The sequence below is a fragment of the Gossypium raimondii genome, chromosome 6 (assembly GCF_025698545.1).
Source record: "Gossypium raimondii isolate GPD5lz chromosome 6, ASM2569854v1, whole genome shotgun sequence".
NCBI lineage: Eukaryota > Viridiplantae > Streptophyta > Magnoliopsida > Malvales > Malvaceae > Gossypium > Gossypium raimondii.
The window spans coordinates 51,559,457-51,579,832 of NC_068570.1; the positions used below are offsets into that span (position 1 = coordinate 51,559,457).

A 20,376-nucleotide genomic window follows, 5' to 3' on the forward strand; every position below is an offset into this window, starting at 1 on the left:
GAAGTTGATAATGAGTTTTCCAACAAGGATAGTTTTATTGGTGCATTGAAACAATATAGCATCAATAACGACGTTAACTACCACGTGGTTAAATCTAAAGCTGATAAGTTTAAGGCGAAGTGTGCAGTGCAAGACGGTACATATTCATGGAAAATCTACACCTCGTTGAGGAAAAGGACAGGGTAGTGGGAGATAAAAAAGTACAAAGGTCCACATACATATGTTGCAGGTACATTATTTAGAGTTTTTGAATAATACTGTTATTATGTAATCTTGCATTATTTAATGTACTCCGCTGATAGGTATTTCACAAGATCATCCCAAGATGGATTCAGCTATGTTAGCTAACTTGATACTACCCACGGTGAAGGCAGATCCGAGGACTTCAGTGCCAGTCTTAATTGTCAATATTTGTAATCAAATGGGGTACACGCCCTCTTACCGCAAGGCTCAGATAGCTAAGCAGAAGGCGTTGGAAAAGATGTATAGTGGGTGGGACGCTTCATATAATGAAATATGGCAATGGTGTCAAGTGCTACAGAGATACGTCCCAGGTTACAACAGACCTTGAAATGGAACATGCGTACTACAACGGTCGATTGCTACGTGGATGCCAAGTGTTTAAACGCCTGTTTTGGACCTTTAAGCAATACCAAAACATATTTTCATACTGCAAGCCATTGGTACAAATTGACGGTACCTTTATTTTTTGTATATATACCCATCGGCTATTGCTAGCAGTGGCATAGGATGACAGTGGGAGAATTCTTCCAATTGCGTTTGCAATAACACCGGGAAAGTCAGCTGATGACTAAGATTTCTTTCTATGTAGGTTAAGGAGGCATGTATGCCCCCAACTTGATATCTGTGTTATTTCAGATCAGGGCACCGAAATACTAGCTACAAGCTTATGGCAGAGCACACACCATCGGTATTGCCTAAGGAACGTTGCTTCCAACTCTACAAGCAATATCCATTTAAGAGTGAACAACAACAAGTGACCAACATGGGTATTTAGTCTCTATTAATATAATTTTGTTTGTCATTTTGAATTTATTCTAAATGAAAGAGTGGTATGTAATATTTACTATGAACTTATATTGGCAGGGTATGAAATAAATAAAGACCGTTTTTATGAGATGTTGGCAGTTTTGCGTTCAATTAACAGGAAGGCGTGGACTACCTTTGTAATATACCTTTTTAATAGTGGGCACAAGCATACGACGGCAGCCTACGATATGGTCATATGACATCAGACCTAGCTGAATGCATAAATTCTGTTCTAAAAGGAACATGCCATCTACCGATAACATCGGTTGTGCGAGAGACATATTTTCGTTTAGCGGTGCTATTTCCAAAGCTAGCAGTGAGTTATGCAGGCCAGATGCAGGGAGGCCATGTATGGTGCAATAAGGTAGTGCAAGAAATTAACAAGGCCAGGGCACGGGTAAACCTATGCACACAGTGTGTCACGATCAAGACAACTTGTGGTTTCGCGTGATAGAGTTTGACAGACCGCACCAAGGTGTTATTGGTGGATAATATCGTGTACACTTGCGAAATAGGACTTGTGACTGTGGGATGTTTGACGCACTTCGTTATTCATGCGCTCATGTAATTGCAGTTTGTCAGAATCTCCGTCTGGATCCAATGAGCTATGTCGACGAAGTGTACAAATTAGAAAACATGTACAACGTCTGGAGACACGTATTCCAACCGGTCCCAGATGAACGTAAGTGGCCGTCTGTATCGCTTGATCTCTTTAAGTTGTTATCGGATAGAGAATTGCGTCGCAAACCAAAGGGGCGACCTTGCTCGACTAGAATACGTAACAATATGGATATCCAAAAAATAACCAGTCAACAGAAGTTGTGCGGATGGTGTAGGTACCCAAGCCATACAAGCCGATCATGCCCAAATTGCAATAGTTGAACGTTATTGTAACAAACTTTGTATTATTTATATTTTTTCAATCAAATAATATAGAAAGATTCAGAATATTGACTTATTTAAAAGAAAATCTATTTTATTAAAAATATTAAATTAAATTACAATTACTTTATTCAAAACAACGTTTTATTTTATTAAATGAAATAATATAGAAATAATATGTCAGAATTTCAATTTTATTACATCATATAATATCAAAATATTTAAAATGTTTGTACAAATATATTAAAATAAAAATCAATCTCTGTGCCCACCAGATTCAATGCTACATGGCAGTCATCGATAGTTACGCATTGAATTCCTCCTTTGTCCAGCTTTCGACAGGGGTTGTGGTTGCTCCGGCGAGGATTCTGGTTCCTCTGGCAGGGGATCTGGTTGTCGGTGTTGTGACAATGAGCCACATTGATAGAATAGTGATTGTGGAGGTGTTTGCATCACAAACGGCGAAGCTTTTTGAAACCTATACGGTGATGGGGATTGGTAAAAAAAAGAGCTCCCCGACGGCCCCTCCTGCGATTTCTCGTACGACGGTGGCATATACATCGGCGGTCTACTCAGCATAATCGAATATGGAAATGAACCGGGCCATGGACTCTAACCTGGCACAGGAGTAGAAAAAGGAAACATATAAGGGTTAGGATACATAAAACGGCTAGCATACGCACCTGACATCATCTGAAAAGGTTATGCTATAGGTGTCGTCGGTTGAAGTGTTGGGCCCGATGACTGTGTGGGTGCTGTTGCTGGGCCTGGTGATGGGACGGGTGATTGTGAAGAGTCTGCGTCGCCGTCCCTTTTTCTTGGATTTAAAGGGCCACATCGTTCCCTTTCGACACGCAATTGTCGCTGCCTCTACTTTGCCGACAGTAAATACGGTTTGCCATAGATCCTAAATCATGGCATGTATTCCGGCACGCATGCTAACTCTGGAACGATTATCAATTCTCGTGTAGGTATATAATCATACTGATCTTCCCACATTTGGATGTAGTGTGACCAGAATCTCGGTCAATCTGTATGCAATTGCCGTAGGTTAATTTTGTGATGATCATCTAACACTTCAGGTGCCACGGGAATCGGTTATCGAAATCTAAATTGCCGTAATACTCTGTCTGACTGGTGCATCTTCACGGTCGCAAAGTTGACCAATGAGACTTTTACATGCCAAGCGTTTGGATTTTGGAAGTACTCATCCGGAATTCCTGCCCGAATTACCGGATCCTCGTATGGTGTCCATTGAAACTATATGAACATGATGGAAATATTAGTTATATACATAATACATAATACTAAATACTAAATACTAAATAGCAATTGACTATATCATGATGGAAATATCTATTTTATTTAATACTTGCTTGTGCTTCCGACCGTTGGTCTAATAGAAGCCGTGTATCTTCAAGAGAGGTAGGTAATTGAGCATAACTTGCCGAATAGTTCCACCTAATTAAATAAATTTTTAGCATACGATTATATTTTAAATCTATGTAATAATTGTATAATCTAATATAAAATTTACCCCGTTATGAGTGAGAATGTATATGGGTGGTCCACTCGAGGACGTAAAAATGGAAAGCGAAATCATGTCTATGACTGCAGTAGTGATAGGCAACCTCTGATTTTCGCTTTATTAGGTTGCGTCGCCCCGCACATCTCCCGGTACAATGTTGCCAACACGGCAGACCCCCAACTAAATTCACCAGCTACTCTAAAATCAACTAGTTTCAGCAGTCATCTTAGATGTACAAGGTTCCGTGACAAGTCTGGCATCAGATAACCTCCAATTATCTAAATAATGTATGCCCGAGCATATCGGATTCTTTCTATCTCGGTAGAATCATCATCCGGCTCTGAGAATGTGTCTCGTAGCCAACCCATCTCGATCCGACCTTTGTTAATATTGCCCGAAATAGCTCCCAAAAGCTCGTAGCATACAGCTACCCAATCACCAGATTGAACAGACCCGGTGACTGCATACCCGTCCACTGGCAATTCCAATTGTAAATTTATGTCTTCCAAAGTGATAGTGCATTCTCCACATGGAAGATGAAATGTGTGCGTCTCGAGTCTCTACCTCTCAATCAACGCACTGATGAGTTTCGGGTCCAACTTGCATCCCCGGCCTATCGTCGCCACGTGCCAAAAACCAGTTTCTCGTAGGTAATTCTCTACCAACGGTGATGGAGGACCATGCATATTACGAATATAGCATTGCAATATCCGATCTACAGACTTTTATAAGAAATAATAACATAAAAATTATTTAAAATTGCATAAATCAAAAAAATCTTAAATAATATTTAAAAACTAAATTTAACACTTACCATTTTCATTTGTTCGACGGATATGTGCTTGTTATCGAGACGAATTAATTCTCCGGCCATTGCTAACACGATCAAATTTTTATGATTTAAAAAAATTCAAAAAAATAAAATTAAAGCTTTTTTAAAAATAATTAAAATATTAAAGCTTTTTTTAAGAGGAACTTGAAAGGAATTTGAGAGAATATTGGAGAGGAATTTGAGAGAAATTGAGAGAAATGATTTAGGTGTGAAAAAAATGAAAGGGGGTTTTATAGTTTTTTTTACCGTTAGGGGGTCACCAACGGTCAAAACAGTAGTCATTGCTACTGTTCACGCGCGGGCAAAACGCTTCCTCAAGGAAGCGCTTTGTCCACGTGGACTAAAAACGTGTCTTTGAGGGCGCGCTTTCTGTCCACGTGGATGAAGCGCTTCCTTGAGGAAGCGTTTTCCTGCCTCGTCACCTAACAGCACGCTGATGTGGACACGTTTTCGGGGAAATAGGGTCATTCTGGTAATTAATTTTGTACTGTGCCCATTTCAGTAATTTTTTTAAAAAAAGGGCTTTTATTTGTTTTTTGCCCGGAAAAACTAAAACATGGAAGTTCTTTTCTTTCAACTAATAGGCTGAGAAATTTACAAAGCTGAGGTGCATTATTTTGTATTTTATTCATTAAAATTTTAAATATAGTTACATAAATTTTGTATATAAATATAAAAATGGAAAAACTACCTCATTAATCACTCTAAAATTAGGTTGTTTCTATTTTAGTCATTTAATTTTATTTTTGTAGTAAATTTGGTCAACTCTATCTAAAAAAATTTGATCAAACTTATCATTCAACCATTAAATCCATTTTTTAAAATTTTCTTCTTTTCTCTTTCTCTTTTTTCCCCTATTTTCCTCTCTCCTCTCATTTTCTTCATCATCTCCCTTCTAAATTGAGAACCCTAGTCACCACCGTCTTCTTAAAGATATCATTGTTACTTCTTTTGGATCACTGTCAACAAGCTCAAAAGTAAAAAGACATCTCAAAATCATATCATATCAATGATGAGATTATGAGATTGAAGCATGAGAATTCTAAAACTTTAAGAGCAGCCTCACAATTTTTGAGGGATTTTTTGATAAATCTAATCCTATATATTTGAAGAGGAGGCTTTGCACTTCACTTTGGTGGTTTTGAATCAAAATTTAGGGTGGGTTTGGATGGGCGATTGGGTGCGGTGCAGTGCGTTTAGCTTACTTTTTGTCTCACGCTACAGTATCTAATCTCACCGCTACCGCTGTTTTTACACTAACCACAGGTAAATGCACCCTCATCCAAACCCACCCTTAATGTGGGATGATCACAACAATGAATGTGAGAAGTGGCAGTCGTAGGTATGGAGAAGAAAGGAAAAGTAAAACAAGGAAAATAGGGAGAAAGAAGAAACATCCCTCAGCATTGTTCATTGACAGGACAATGCTCACTAGTTGTGTTCAACGGAGGAAGCAACGATATTTTTAAGGGAGGTGGCAGCAAAGGTTTTTAAGTTAAAAAGGAGAAGATGAAAAAAACAAGAAAAAAAAATTTCTAAAAAGAGAGATGACTGCATTCTGTTAAATTTACTGTTGAAGTGATTAATTTAGTCAATTTCTTTATTGAAGTGACTAAATTAATAAAAAATATTAACGTAATAATTTAACCTAAAAAATTTTAAACTCTAAACCATGATACTAAACTTTAAATCCTAATTACCCAACCCTAAATCCTAAATCTTGAATTATAAACCTTAAATCATGAACCTAGATTCTAAATATATGATCTTAAACCCTTAATCTTAATTTATAGGGTAAACTACAAAATAGTCACTTTTGTTTGCCTCAAATTACATTTTAGTCATTTATGCTTGAAATGTTATGTTTTAGTCAGTTACATTATCATTTTATTACGAAGTGATCACTCTACCATTAGACTCCGTTACTTCCTTAACGGCAGTCGTATGTGGTAGTCCAAATGAGTTTTAAATGCCAACTTGGATGTCCAGTTGCTGGGATGAAAATATGTTTTTAATTAAATAAAATTAGTTTGGACTGCAACATAGGATATCCAAATTGGCATTTAAAACCCATTTGGATTACCACGTAAGACCGCCATTAGGGAGGTAATAGAGCTTAACGGTAGCGTGACCACTTCATAACAAAATGATATCGTAAGTGACCAAAACGTAACATTTCAAACATGAGTAACTAAAATGTAATCTAAGACAAATAAAAGTAACTATTTTATAGTTTACCCTAAATTATATCATTTAATCAATAAACTCTAAATCTTAAATCATAACTTTTAACAGATATTCGTTCTCGTCAAGACCACTTTATTTCCTCTTATGATTGCTTGAAGTTAAAACAAAACAGAACCTTCCCTTCCACCACAACTCTAATGGATTCTCTGATCTGTTTATGTTCCTGTATAATTCTATTCATATTTCCATCTCTTAGCCTCATAGAAGCTCAAGCAAGCCTTTGCAGAAGCAGCTGTGGTGATATCCCTATAAACTACCCTTTCGGAATTGATGATGGTTGTGGCAACCCTTATTACAGACACATGCTTGCTTGCTCCGACCCCGGCAAGCTCGAGCTTCGTACACCCTCCGGTAGATACCCTGTACGTAGCATTAGTTACTTTGATCCTCATATTCTCGTAATCGACCCATTTATGTGGAATTGTCGAGATGGCAATAACTTCCGTCCGGTTAGGCCTTTTAGCCTTGACACAGGCACACATTTATCGTTGTCCCCTGAAAATGACTACCTCTTCTTCAACTGCAGCAAGGATCATGTGATCGTTGAGCCGAAGCCTATCTTCTGTCAAAGATTTCCCGAGCAGTGTGGTTCGTCATGTGATAGCGGTAGTTATCTTTGCAAGCATTTACCTGAATGTGCCACCGCATTAGGTGGCAGTTCTTGCTGCTCTTACTACCCGAAAGCGGCCGAATCCTTAAGGCTGATGCTGAAGTATTGCGCTTCATATACTAGTGTGTATTGGACAACTGTTGGCGCAACTGCTGGTTCTCCTTATAACCAGGTACCTGAATATGGAATCCGAGTCGATTTCGATGTGCCCGTAACTACACGCTGCCTTCAGTGCCAGGATCCATCAATGGGAGCTGGAACATGTGGATTCGATACGAAAACAGGGAATTTCTTGTGTCTATGTAAGAAGGGAAATGTCACCTCCTATTGTAAAGGTACATTTTCTGATTGCCATGAATTTTCTGATTACATTTTTGTCAATCGTTGAGTGTTACATGTTCTGCAGATCATGGCATTTCATGGCACAGTAGAGCAGGAGTCATTGCAGGTTAAATTTCTGAACCTTTTCGGTTTAGCATTTGATTATTTGTAGGTGATGAACTTTGTATATAAAAAAAACAAAGATCGAAACTTCGATTAATTCATATTGTTGCGGGGACTGTAACTGCAGTTTCAGCAGCTGGAGCCATAGGAATTGGGGTCAGCATTTGGTTATTGAAGAAAGTAAGAGCTAAAGCACCTGTAACATGTGGGGTTCAAAGCAATGAGAATAGGCTTTTCTAAAACAAAGTGAAAATCAAGCTCAAACTTTATTCTTTTCTTCCTAACTAAGCATACCTTTCTTTATTTGGTTCTTTTTAACTGAACAATTCAGTTCAAATAAAACTATTTTTGTACTATAAATAATATCTTTGGTAAGCAAAAGTTGAGTCGAATCGAATCGAGAAATAAAGAAGATATGTAATGAGTTCTACGGTCTTTTATAGCATGCATGGTCTGTCAAGAAGACAATGTAAAGGACCAGCATCAGCTGTTAAATCAGGGACCATATATCCTGGAGCAACAATGAAGGATTGAGTCATGGTGTAAAGAGGATCGGAACTTCCATGGCCCGATGGAACGAAATAAGCACCATTTATAAACACATCTTTTGAACTCTGCCATCTCCAAGTTTCCCAATTATTTGTTTCTCTCTTGGTAACCTCTTTGGACCCTGGATCATCGGGAGCTATGAAGTAGTTTCCTTCGCTGAAAATGGTTGGATTAGCGCTGCCGCCAATGGCATACATCTTCCATTCATCGTATCGGTTGTTGGCAACATGAGCGTAGCCTATCCGGACCCTGTCACGGCCATCGATTTACATGTATAAATCAGATAAAATGAGCATAATATATGGTTAGAAACTTACCTTGGCATCCTCTCTATAAGTCCCTCTCCAAACCGGTTGAAAACTAACGTAACTTTCATAACTTCATCGGCAGCGAAGTCGTCGCTGTGGCCTAACAGCATAACCTGCAAATCAGCTACAATTAATAGGTTAAAAGACAACAACGGATGCCATAACAAAAAAGGAAAATGAAATCTTAATGATGACTTTATCATGTTGAGCGAAATAGTTATTAGAGATCGTGACATCCGTCGAAGCATGAATGACATCGATAAGACCATCCTCAGAACGAGCAAGATAGCAATGATCGATCCAAATATTGGAAGAAGAAAAAACGCTAACAGCATCTCCGTCACTGCCCCCGCGTTTCCCTACATATGTCGGGGAGCTCCGAACTAAACCAGCCACCCCGGGCTTGCAGTCATGTATGCTAATCCCATGTATGATAACATCAGTAACGCCGTGAATGGTTATGCAGGGTCCATATGCAATCTCCACGTTAGCTCCTCTTCCATCAATGGTCTTGAAACTATTGACTATAAGTTCATTTTTGAGCGTGATAACCATATCAGTAGCGAAAATGATCCAAAGCGGACTCGATTGAATGGCACCGAAACGAAGCGTGCCAGGTGTAGGGTTGACGGGGTCATCGTAAGGGGTGGTAACTAGATATATCGGTCCATATTTCCCACCTATCGATGCTTTCCCGAAGCCAACCGAACAATCAGCCAATGCTTCTCGGTTGGTAGCCCAGTTAATGGTTCGCCAGCAAGAGTCAATGACATTCATAAACTTCACAGTGGAAATAGTGGAGACATTGTACAGTAGCGATGCAGAGGCGTTGTTGGGTAGTTGTGATGGATAAGCAAAGTTTAAGAAAAGGAGTGAAAGCAAAGGGAGAGAGATAAGGGTAAGGGAAGCCATGGTTTTACAGAGAGAAATAAAAGTGAAAGATCTTTATAGGAGGATAACTGAGTAGGTGGCACACACGATTTAACGGAAAAAAAGAGAGTTTTTTTAGTTGAAGTAAGATTTCCATGCTGTACAATAACATGGTTGCATGGACCAAGATACTGTAGAATTATATTAGTAATTTACTATGGATATTCAGTGTGGGATTATATGCATATAATATAAATAAGAAAAATTAACTATACATAACTAACATTCTAGAAAAAAAGACATTTGCATGCTTAACAAGCTAAACCAAGTGGTAACATTTTATATGGGTGAAATTATGTTTTCTTCTATACTTACAAACAACATGGTTGCATCACTGTATGCATCTGTAGGTAGCGGTGTTGAAACAGGGGAGCCAAGACCGGGCAACCAGTGGTCTTCCTTGATCTTCCGGAAAGATGATCCCTTGAAAAACAAAGCACTGCAAAATATGAAAAAAGGAATTCAGTTTTCCAAGGCCCAAATCGGCGGGCCCCTGAGAAATAATAAATTATTATTTTAGTATTATTTTTTGTAAAAAAGCCGAAAATAAAAGGGTAAACTGCACCCATGGTCACTTTTGTTTACCTTAGGTTACGTTTTAGTCACTTATGTTTGAAATGTTACGTTTTAGTCATTTACGTTATCATGTTGTAACATTTTAGTCACTGAGCCATTAATTGTCGTTAATGGTGTAACGGTAAGCTGACGTGGCACGTTAAATCATCATTTCAAACAAAATTTTAGGTTAAATTATACAATTGATCCCCATATTTTTTTCGTTTTAAGTAATTTTTTTTATTTTATGTTCTTTAAACTTTCCTCTTTTTTTCCATTCTCTTTTGTTTCTCCCTCTGTTTTCATATCTTTCCCATTTCTTTCAATATATTAGGAAGTCGAATTGGCAGTAAAAAAAGAAGTAGGAAATCGACAATCATCATTTGCCTATAACCAAAACCATACCATGCTTCTTTCTTCACTACCAATTCGACTTCCTGATATGTTAAAATAAATAAAGAAGGTAGGAAAATAGAGGGAGAAGCAGAAGAGAATGTAAAATAAAGAAAATAAAGAATGAAAGTTAAAAGAACATAAAAGAATTAAATTGCTCAAAACGAAAAATTATGGGGACCAATTGTATAATTTAACCTAAAATTTTTGTTTGAAATGATAATTTAACGTGCCACGTCAGCTTACCATTACACCATTAACGACAATTAACGGCTCAGTGACTAAAATATTACAACACAATAACATAAGTGACTAAAACGTAACATTTCAAACATAAGCGACTGAAATGTAACCTAAGGTAAACAAAAGTGACCATGAGTGTAGTTTACCCAAAACAAAATAATAAACGCACCGGGTTGTCCCAAGGCTAAAACGCAACGTTTGGCTTAATCCTGACGCTGAACTGAGCGGATGGAAAGGGTAAAAAAAAAAGACAGCAAGGGAAACACGAATCACAAGCGCTGATGAACAATCTGGAAGAGTACAAAGCCGACAACCCACAACATCTACAACAAGAAGAGATGGCAGCTTCCGCGGGGGCGATGGATGGCTTGGCTGCATCCGCTCTCCGCTCCGTTCTCCAGAGAGTCCACCAGACCGCCGAGCGGTGTGGTCGTGAGTCGCAGCGGATCCGTGTGGTTGCCGTCAGTAAAACCAAACCCGTCTCCGTCATTCGCCAAGTGTACGACGCTGGCCATCGCTGTTTCGGTGAAAACTATGTCCAGGAAATCGTCAAAAAAGCTCCTCAGGTTCTTTTCTCATTTCCTTCGAAAAGAAAAAAGCATGGAATTTGTCAAACTTTTCTTACATACAAGGACTATTTTACATTTTAAAAATAAAGCACCAAAGTAATAAAATTGTTTTGCCTACAATTGCAGCTTCCGGATGACATAGAGTGGCATTTTATTGGGAACTTGCAGAGCAATAAAGTGAAGCCTTTGATTGGTAAGCAAAGCTACCCTTTTCTTCAGGGGAATTGGTATAATTCCCTTTTTAGCCCATTTTGAAATTAATAATTTAATTTGATCTCTTTTAGTCCTTCCTTAGATGGAAAAACTATATTTTTGGTCCCTCCAAAAAAACAAATATTCAATTTAAATCATTTTAATACAAAATTTTTAGCTAGAACCCAAAATTATTTTATTTTATTTTATTTTATTTTGGCCTCCTAACAAATTTCCTGCCTTGCTCCTACTTTTCTTCTAGTAATTGTATAGTTAGAAGATTAGTACTTCTTTCTTTGTGGGTTATCAATGTATTTTCGATATCATGTTCACATTTTTAGTTTCTTACTACTTTTAAGCTTCTCCTTGTTATGGATATTTGAAATAGAACATTTACTTCAGTTGGTTTTTCTTATTATTCATTGTCGTGCAGCTGGTGTGCCAAACCTTGCCATGGTGGAAACTGTAGATGATGAGAAGGTAAATTAAGGAGTTCTAAAGTTTTCTGTTTATTTTCTATTAGTTGCTATAAGGTATTCTTTATAATTGCAGACATAATTAGATACAACCTTAATTTATAGCTATTTTAGAATCTGATTTTAGCGAGAAAGACCGGTATGTTTTTGTTTTCTTATATCAATAATCATTATATCATGGCTATTGATTGATAGCTTCAAGAACAGCAATCATATTGTGGCCAAATATATATATATATATATATATATTATATTAGTCATCACTCATCAGTGAGCATCTTCCTTATTTTGGACCAGATTGCAAATCATCTTAATCGTGTTGTTGGAAGCTTTGAAAGAAAGCCTTTAAAAGTATTAGTCCAGGTGAATACCAGTGGCGAGGAATGTAAGTTTGTTTTATTGCATTACCACCAAATATATATATATATATTTTAGTTGAGTTGTTTTAAGGCTTGCTTGTTCAAGCTTGTTTGATAAAACTGATATGGTTTCTTTATCTCCCCAGTTCCATAATATGTTAAATCAATGTGGAAATTGAAAATAGAAAAACCCAGTTCACTGGGGCTAAATATGCTGTGAGATTAGGTCAACTATATTTGCCAACGAATGTGTTGCTATCCTATAGTTCGTATATTGAAGCTTTCATCAGTCGCTTGGAAATCATTTTGATAGTTTCGCCCTGCATCATGTTATTGCAGCAAAATCTGGTGTAGAGCCTTCAGGTTGTGTGGAACTTGTAAAACATGTTAGTCTGAATTGTCCGAACCTTCAATTTTGTGGACTGATGACAATAGGGATGCCTGATTATACATCAACACCAGAGAATTTCAAGGTGGATGAACTTCTTATCTTGGTTTATCTTTACTTTGTTTCAATTTTTTTTTAATTTATCTTACAATTCTTTTTTTATTTATTGAAATTGCCAGACATTAGCAAATTGCAGAAGTGAGGTCTGCAAGGCTCTTGGAATACCTGAAGAACAATGTGAACTATCAATGGGAATGTCTAGTGATTTTGAGCTAGCTGTAAGGACTATTTGCATATTACCACTTAGTAATTTTGGCTTTGTCTACAATTTACCGCTAAAGTATCGTACAATATCGGTGCCCCTTGTCGCATCTTATGCACAAAGCCATGCTATGTTTACTCAGATTTGGATGTGTCTCAAATATGAGTATGCTCAATTTTCATAAGTTTCTCATGTATTTTAAGAGTTCTTTGAGGTCATATCTTTATACTAATGTCGGGATATGGACAAGAGTATCTAAGAATAAAGAGTGGAAACATGGAAGAAGGCAAACCCCATAGCAGTAGCATTCAATAGTTTTAATGCTTAGGAGGAAGTGTTTATGTAATGGATTGTGTGGTTCTTTTTTGCAGATTGAAATGGGCAGTACGAATGTCAGAGTTGGATCAACCATCTTTGGAGCAAGGGAATATCCCAAGAAAAACTGAAACAAAGCTTATGAAGTAGAGGGGCTTAATCTTTAGATCTTCATTGCGTTGTTTATTAAAAGAGTTGTAGGCAAACACAATCCTCGGTCTGTTGTTCTCGTACGTGAAGAGAAAGAAAAGGTGAAAAGATACTGATCTATCTTATCATCCATGGAACTTGTTTATTCCATCAAAATAATGCTAATAAATGTAATGATTTGATCTTATATTTAATTCTTACTGTTCCATTGGAAAATTATTAATATAATATTTGGTTCCTGATAATTTTTTAATTTGATACCTAAGCTTTTTCTTTTTTCAATTTAGTACCTGAGCTTGACACTTTATTCTAATATCTCAATTTTTTTTGTCCAATTTAGTATTTAAACTTGTCAAATATAGTACAAATTACATCAAAATACTAACTCTTAGTTTTGTATGAGAGGATAGAAATAATTAATGTATGAGCAATACGAGACAGAAGGCATGAAATTTAATGGTATGAATGACTTATTTATTTGGAGTTTTCTCTTTTGGCTAAACAATATGTTTAAATTTTACTTATTAACGGTTAATAAAGCATCATTTATCCTCACAAAGCCCTCAAAGGAAATTTGTGTTAAAAATCATGCTTTGTTATGCTTAATAACTGGATATTGAAAAATTTTAAAAATCTAAAACAAAATAAATTCATTATATTAAATTAAATAAATAATATTAAAAATAAAAAATTTTAAACATATAAAATACAAAAAAATTCATGTTATTTATCACATATGAGTCATACATCGATAATTTTGCTACCTTATAAAAAGTTAACACTATTAGTATATTAGATTAATTTGTACAAGATTTAATAAATTTAAATACTAAATAAGATAAAAGAAAATTTTTAAATACCGAAAAAAGTGTCAAATTTATATACAAACTGAAAATAAAAAATTTAGTTAAAGTGGGAAATGTTAAATTTAGAAGCATATCGCTACAACTTAATTGCTCAGTCGACCAGATTTGTTTGAAATTAAAACTGCTACAACTAAGAACTAGAAATGCAAAGCTTCACGTGCCTATCTAAAGGTGTAAGATGAGTGATGAAGAAAATAATATCCACTACAACTACTAGCAGCACCACCAAATCGTTCAATTTCATCATTAACCGTCTCTCCTCACAAGGGTCCTACGATGAAGTCCTCTTCACCTACATTTCCATGCTCAAATCCAACACACCGCCTGATTCCTACACATTCCCCAGCCTCCTCAAAGCCTGCACCTCTCTAAACCTCTTTTCCCTCGGCCTTTCCATCCACCAACACATTGTACATCATGGGTTTTCTTCAGATTCTTACACCGCATCTTCTTTGATTAATTTTTATGCGAAATTCGATCGCGCCACGAATGCTCGCAAGGTTTTCGATAAAACGCCCAATAGAGATGTTGTTCCCTGGACTGCCATTATTGGCTGCTATTGTCGTGCTGGCGATCTGGACAATGCTTTTTCTATGTATAATGAAATGCGATGCAATGGGGTTGAGCCTAGTCCGGTTACTTTCTTAAGCTTACTCTCTGGAGCATTGAACTTTGCCTACGTACAAGCTTTACATGGCTGTGCGGTTTTATATGGCTTTGAATCGGATATAACTTTGGGGAATTCGTTATTAAATGCATATATCAAATGTGGGGGTATTAGGGAAGCAAGAGGTTTGTTTGAATTTATGGACCAGAGAGATCAAATATCATGGAATTCTTTGATTTCAGGTTATGCTCAGTTGGGGAATGTTGAAGAAATTTTGCAACTTTTATATAGAATGAAGGTAGAAAGTATGGACCCTGATCAGCAAACTTTTGGTTCTTTGCTTACTGCTGTGGCAGCACAGAGTAAGCTTGATATAGGAAGGATGGTGCATGGACAAATTTTAAGAGGTGGGTTAGATTCAGATGCGCATGTTCAAACAGCACTTATAGTTATGTATTTAAGCTGTGGGAATAGTAATGCTGCATATCAGATTTTTGAAGAGGTATCTGAAAAAGATGTGGTTTTATGGACAGCAATGATCTCTGGGCTAGTGCAAAATACTTGTGCAGACAAGGCCCTGGCAGTTTTCTATGATATGTTAAAGTCAAGAGTAGTTCCATCCACTGCCACCATAACTAGTGCTCTTGCTGCTTGTGCACACCTGGGAGCTTTTAATTTAGGAACTTCCATCCATGCTTACCTTTTAAGGCAAGGATTGACAATAGATATTCCAGCCCAAAACTCTCTTCTTACTATGTATGCCAAGTGTGGTCATTTGGAGCAAAGTTGTGCAGTTTTTGAGAGGATGGATAGAAAGGATCCGGTCTCTTGGAATGCAATTATTGCCGGATGTGCCCAAAATGACTATTTATCTAATGCCTTCTTCTTCTTCAATAAAATGAGGTCAACCCTTCAAAAACCTGATTCAATAACTGTTGTCACCCTGCTTCAAATGTCTGCATCTACTGGTGCTCTTCATCAGGGGAAGTGGTTCCACAACTTTGTAATTAGAAGTTATCTTAGGCCATGCATCTTGGTGGATACAGCTCTGGTGGACATGTATTGTAAATGTGGTGATTTAGACTCAGCTGTTAAGTGTTTTAGGGAGATGTTGCAATGGGACTTAATCTCATTGAGTGCAATTATTGCTGGATATGGTAGTCATGGCAAAGGGGAGACAGCTTTAAGCATGTATTTTGAGCTTCTGCACTCTGGAATGAAACCAAATAAGGTGATTTTCCTTTCAATTCTCTCTGCCTGCAGTCACAATGGGCTTGTTGACCCGGGTCTGAGCATATTTGAGTCAATGTCTAGAGATTTTGGTGTTCAACCAGGAGTTGAGCACCATGCTTGCGTTGTAGATCTCCTTTGTCGAGCTGGAAGGGTGGAGGAAGCTTATAACTTCTACAAGGGTAGCTTCCTAGAGCCTGCTGTTGATGTTTTAAGCATGATTCTTGATACCTGTCGAGCAAACGGTAACCTGGAACTCGGCAGCATTATTGCCCAAGATGTCATCATGTTGAAGCCTAATAGTGCCGGAAACTATGTCCAGATAGCACACTGTTATGCTTCTATGAGTAGATGGAATCGCATGGGGGAAGCATGGACCGAAATGAGGTCCCTAGGCTTGAGAAAACTCCCAGGATGGAGTATTATTGACCTACATGGCAGAGTTACCACATTTTTCTCCGGTCAAACCGCTCATCCAAAACATGAAGAAATAGTTGCAACACTGTCAATTCTGTGGTGGGAAATGAGTGAAGCGGGTGTGAACTTCAAGATGAAAGAAGTTCATGATATGTTCTTGGATGGATGGTTTTTATAGGAGGACCAATAAGATGTTGACTTTTGAGCATGAAAAAGGGTACATTACAAGCACTACATTCATGGTTTTGATTTCATAATTGAAGTGGTTGAAGGTTTAGGTTTCTGACTGCAAATTTTGGGTCTTTGTGTTCAGTGTTACGGTTCATTGTTTAGGTGGATAAAGGGGTTAAAAAAAAATTGACCTTCGCCGATATAAGTTATTTAGATAGGCCAAATGATCATTGTAATGACTATAAATAATTATTGTAATTATGTAGTTATCACACTAAAATAATGATACAGAATGTAATAAAATTGTCGAGCTTTTCCTAGCCAGTAAACATATACGACCAATCAGACTTTTCTCGTCATTTAATTAGGGACACCAATAGCAATGGTGATACCCAACTCCTGTACTATGTTTGATCTTCCAACTCTTTTATATGACTCTTGAAATTCTGTTTTGAAACTAAAAGCTACTCTGCGTATACGGTAGTGTTGTACATCAGCAAAACTTTTAGCAGGCATTCTGCTTGCCACCCTAATTGTTCTTACAAGCGGATGAGCTGAGAGTTAGGTGGTGCGAGAAATTGCAATTGGCAGTCTCTAAGAATTGCCTAATAACAAGGAGGCGTCGAAGGGGCCAACCACCCCCTCGCTCAAGAGGCGCATGGCAGCTCCTCGCGAAAACTTCCTTGCAAATAAAAAGCAGGGAACAAATGTAGAGTTAGTTTGACACCACTCCATCCGGGCTTCGCTCTCGTAGTGTACATGGTTTATATCCTGTTCAAATAAGCAAAACACGGTCAAAAATATGTTCAATACAGCACTAAGACTGTTAAAAGTTTCTTTGGCCAAAGTAGAGGAATTCATTTGAAGAAAGATATCAGGCCAATGCAAAAAATAAGTTGTCCAACAAGCAGTAGAAATGAGGCAAAATGACAAACCTTTATTTCTTTGAGTCGTTTAGGGCTTGCATCTGCATAGTTGAATGTTACAGGATGCCAAGCTTTGTTATCCATTTTCGTAGCAGATTGATTCCACAGTGTATAGGTCAGTGTTCTTCGTTCTATGTCACCTTCGAGCTCACTCATCTGACAAGAAAGAAAAAGAAAACACTTGGAACAATTAGAAAATGTGATTCCGAATGTAACAAAATCAGAAAGCTATATATACGACCAAAGAGACCAATTTATATTGATTCTTTACTTACAGCAATCAACGTTGGCACATAATGTTCATCTGGGATACAATTGTGTTGCTTTTGAAGTTTCTGCCCAATCAAAAAGAAGTCATCAATCACATAAAAACGGAAATATATTCTTGATCACAATACCCCAATCAGTCAGCCTAATTGCATTCATTTAGGGATTGAACTCGCTTACAAGATTCAGCTTTCCTTTACTGGTGTCCACAGCAGGGCGTCGCTGCAAACCAAGAAGAAAATTTAAATTTCAGATTGCAGTTCCATATGATCCAGCATGTGCTAAAAGAACTTAAAAAAATATCGTTGGGGAGTCGTGCATGGCATCAAACAGTTGTCCTATTGACTAATTTAGAATATAGTTTTCAATTTATACTAGACTTAGCATATTTGATAAACATTTCAGAACATACTTTTTACTTTAGTAAATCAAATCAAAAGAGGATGTCACCAAAAAGAGTTTAGGATTACACCAAAAGAAAACCAGAATACCATGTAACATTTATGCAGTAAAGCAGTAAGCCAAAGAAAGGGGGAAAAGAGCTCTATGAAGATAAAATTCGAGGTCACAAATATTTCACAATAACAAAAAGAGAAATCAAATTGAAAGTAAACACATGATATAATAAATTGCATACCTTGCAGAATTTCTTAAAAACTGGAAGAACAACCTCATCATCTACAACGACTTCAGCATGGCTCCTTATCAAAGAGATCCACTGCAAATCCAAGGCAATTTAAATTCAATTGTGTACTGAAGCTCGTAGAAATGCACATAATTATGACTGAAACATGCACAATCCATCCATTTGGCTACTGAAATCAGTTGGATTTGCAGTCAGGACAGGAAGCAAAGGACACTTTATACAACAGCAATTATCAACATTAAAGCCAGTTAGGTTCGCACAAGGAATTAGACTGTATTAGGATGTTCTTGTTAAACCTATTATGAAGTTCTATGAATTCGAGATCTGCAGTCAATTCATCAACATTCCCAATAAATAACCTGAGATCCTTTTCGCCACTTGTCCCTTGGTACTACCGGAGCCATTTTTGGGTGGTAACGCCCATCCTTTAAATCAAGAAAGCTGCAAAACAATATTTTCATTTCTTCAAATCAAAACAAGGACTTGTTTAAAACTAATACAAATTTCTTTACCCAGATGTACAAAATACAAAGGAAAATCAATGAATCAATGCTTGGCACCTCAAGAATGAAAAAGGCCCGCCATCTACCTGTCCACGAAACTCCTAGAAGAAGCCATAAGATAGCTATAGATATAGCTGAAGTTGTATAGAGGAACACAACTGCACAAAGATAAAACAACTTGCTATAAAAAAAAAAGAAAAAAAAAACCCTTCATTTAATTAATTATAATATAAACAAAAATACCCATCAAGGTAATTAGTTAAAAAGTCCAGACCTGTCAGAGAGAAGAACAAATCTTTGATTCGCAGGATCCTGTAGAGCAGTTGCAAGTAACAATCTTTCAGCTTCTATCATACTTGATTCTCCCCATGCTACCTGCAACAAAAAATATGAGGTCACCCATACCCTTCTTTATTGAGCTTTTTTTTAAAAAAAGTTTAAATCTTTTAACGAGTAATCACCTGAATGCTATCAGTCAATTGCCGGTTATAAAAGAAATGCGATCGAGAAGTCGTCTCGTCGAAGACGAAGCCAGGGGCGGAGTGTATATAAATGGAGAAATTGGCTGCGTCAGCGTTCTGTAAGGAAGTCCCACATCAAAATTAGCAGAATTTTGAAAAAGGCAGAGGGGTTTTCGGGAGGGGGGGGAGTAAAAGAGGGTAACGAACCTCGAAAAAGCTACCCCAGAGAAAATCGAGAGGGAGGTTGAGGCGGGCCAGGAAGAGAAAAGCGATCTTAGGGGGACCATCAAAGTTATAGCGAGGAATACGAGATCTCCAACGGGTACGAGAGAGAGAGTTAGTAGGAGAAGAGATGTCGGGGTAGAAATGGAGGCGGAGGAGAGCGATGAAGCAAAGAGCGAAGGATAGGAAGACGACGAGTTTCCAGCCTAACCAGATAACATGGCGCACTAGTACCGGAGAGACGGCGGCAGCTTTCTTCGTCATGCTTCTTCCGGCGGCAACCGATCACTGCCTACTCAAGATCAAGCCTTTTATCAGCATCTTCATAAATTATATCATTAATTAGCATAAATAATCCAATCATCAATCAACAAGTTTCAAGAAAACAAGGACAGGAAAGAGAAGACAAACGTGTTCACAGTGAAGGGTTTTTATACCCATAGCTACAGCTAGAGAGAGACAGAGACAGAGCATTTTAAAATTAAAAAATTAAGAATTACTGCGTGCGTAGGTTATTAGGTTGCGTTGGGTCGGGATTATTCCAATCTATTGTCTCGCCCACGTCAACTCCGAAATTATCGTTTTGGGTTGGTTTATTAATTTCATTTTCCCACTTACCGACGCCACCGGCCACCGCCATTAAAATATGTTGGGCTCATGGTTGTTAGCCCATTTTCCTTCAAAGGTAAGTTAATGTATAACATGAACCAATGCCATCAAGTTGTTGGGTTTTGGGTGACGGATAAAATTAAAATCTTTAAGTTACAGATTCAGAGAC

The 20,376-nt window shown here is 37.5% G+C and overlaps 5 protein-coding genes across 5 annotated transcripts; 3 read left to right on the forward strand and 2 right to left on the reverse strand.

The window, feature by feature from the left end:
• The first annotated feature begins 6,588 nt into the window (after window positions 1-6,588).
• On the forward strand, window positions 6,589-7,956 carry LOC105773987 (uncharacterized). Its single transcript, XM_012596259.2, has 3 exons — window positions 6,589-7,484; window positions 7,556-7,597; window positions 7,721-7,956. The coding sequence occupies exons 1-3, from the start codon at window positions 6,677-6,679 to the stop codon at window positions 7,831-7,833; spliced, it is 963 nt and encodes a 320-aa protein (XP_012451713.1). The 5' UTR covers window positions 6,589-6,676; the 3' UTR covers window positions 7,834-7,956.
• On the reverse strand, window positions 7,925-9,671 carry LOC105773986 (putative pectate lyase 2). Its single transcript, XM_012596256.2, has 3 exons — window positions 8,646-9,671; window positions 8,460-8,563; window positions 7,925-8,391 (listed from the first exon to the last, which is right to left on the reverse strand). Exons 1-3 carry the CDS (start codon window positions 9,360-9,362, stop codon window positions 8,031-8,033), a joined length of 1,182 nt encoding a protein of 393 aa, XP_012451710.1. The 5' UTR covers window positions 9,363-9,671; the 3' UTR covers window positions 7,925-8,030.
• Window positions 9,672-10,787: 1,116 nt separating this feature from the next.
• On the forward strand, window positions 10,788-13,533 carry LOC105773988 (uncharacterized). Its single transcript, XM_012596262.2, has 7 exons — window positions 10,788-11,137; window positions 11,267-11,333; window positions 11,766-11,812; window positions 12,106-12,193; window positions 12,507-12,640; window positions 12,735-12,833; window positions 13,189-13,533. Exons 1-7 carry the CDS (start codon window positions 10,853-10,855, stop codon window positions 13,261-13,263), a joined length of 795 nt encoding a protein of 264 aa, XP_012451716.1. The 5' UTR covers window positions 10,788-10,852; the 3' UTR covers window positions 13,264-13,533.
• Window positions 13,534-14,207: 674 nt separating this feature from the next.
• LOC105772796 (pentatricopeptide repeat-containing protein At4g04370) lies at window positions 14,208-16,904 on the forward strand. Its single transcript, XM_012594251.2, has one exon. The coding sequence runs from the start codon at window positions 14,334-14,336 to the stop codon at window positions 16,578-16,580; it is 2,247 nt and encodes a 748-aa protein (XP_012449705.1). The 5' UTR covers window positions 14,208-14,333; the 3' UTR covers window positions 16,581-16,904.
• LOC105772797 (glycosyltransferase BC10) lies at window positions 16,801-20,071 on the reverse strand. Its single transcript, XM_012594252.2, has 10 exons — window positions 19,584-20,071; window positions 19,377-19,493; window positions 19,190-19,290; window positions 19,002-19,073; window positions 18,772-18,853; window positions 18,404-18,484; window positions 17,947-17,988; window positions 17,775-17,834; window positions 17,509-17,655; window positions 16,801-17,344 (listed from the first exon to the last, which is right to left on the reverse strand). The coding sequence occupies exons 1-10, from the start codon at window positions 19,860-19,862 to the stop codon at window positions 17,168-17,170; spliced, it is 1,158 nt and encodes a 385-aa protein (XP_012449706.1). The 5' UTR covers window positions 19,863-20,071; the 3' UTR covers window positions 16,801-17,167.
• Between the last annotated feature and the right edge of the window lie 305 nt (window positions 20,072-20,376).

What these genes read in the sequence shown, in the direction of transcription:
- LOC105773986 (XM_012596256.2), bottom strand. Translation starts at nt 9,362, where the DNA reads ATGGCTTCCCTTACCCTTATCTCTCTCCCTTTGCTTTCACTCCTTTTC. An exon ending in ATTTCGCTCAACATGATAAA is followed by an intron (nt 8,564 to 8,645) that starts GTCATCATTAAG and finishes GCTGATTTGCAG; the next exon opens with GTTATGCTGTTAGGCCACAG. An exon ending in CTTATAGAGAGGATGCCAAG is followed by an intron (nt 8,392 to 8,459) that starts GTAAGTTTCTAA and finishes TGGCCGTGACAG; the next exon opens with GGTCCGGATAGGCTACGCTC.
- LOC105772797 (XM_012594252.2), bottom strand. Translation starts at nt 19,862, where the DNA reads ATGACGAAGAAAGCTGCCGCCGTCTCTCCGGTACTAGTGCGCCATGTT. An exon ending in TCTGGGGTAGCTTTTTCGAG is followed by an intron (nt 19,494 to 19,583) that starts GTTCGTTACCCT and finishes ACTTCCTTACAG; the next exon opens with AACGCTGACGCAGCCAATTT. An exon ending in TTTTTAAGAAATTCTGCAAG is followed by an intron (nt 17,989 to 18,403) that starts GTATGCAATTTA and finishes CTTGGTTTGCAG; the next exon opens with CGACGCCCTGCTGTGGACAC.
- LOC105773988 (XM_012596262.2), top strand. Translation starts at nt 10,853, where the DNA reads ATGAACAATCTGGAAGAGTACAAAGCCGACAACCCACAACATCTACAA. An exon ending in TCGTCAAAAAAGCTCCTCAG is followed by an intron (nt 11,138 to 11,266) that starts GTTCTTTTCTCA and finishes CTACAATTGCAG; the next exon opens with CTTCCGGATGACATAGAGTG. An exon ending in CTAGTGATTTTGAGCTAGCT is followed by an intron (nt 12,834 to 13,188) that starts GTAAGGACTATT and finishes TCTTTTTTGCAG; the next exon opens with ATTGAAATGGGCAGTACGAA.
- LOC105773987 (XM_012596259.2), top strand. Translation starts at nt 6,677, where the DNA reads ATGGATTCTCTGATCTGTTTATGTTCCTGTATAATTCTATTCATATTT. An exon ending in TGTCACCTCCTATTGTAAAG is followed by an intron (nt 7,485 to 7,555) that starts GTACATTTTCTG and finishes CATGTTCTGCAG; the next exon opens with ATCATGGCATTTCATGGCAC. An exon ending in TAGAGCAGGAGTCATTGCAG is followed by an intron (nt 7,598 to 7,720) that starts GTTAAATTTCTG and finishes CTGTAACTGCAG; the next exon opens with TTTCAGCAGCTGGAGCCATA.
- LOC105772796 (XM_012594251.2), top strand. Translation starts at nt 14,334, where the DNA reads ATGAAGAAAATAATATCCACTACAACTACTAGCAGCACCACCAAATCG.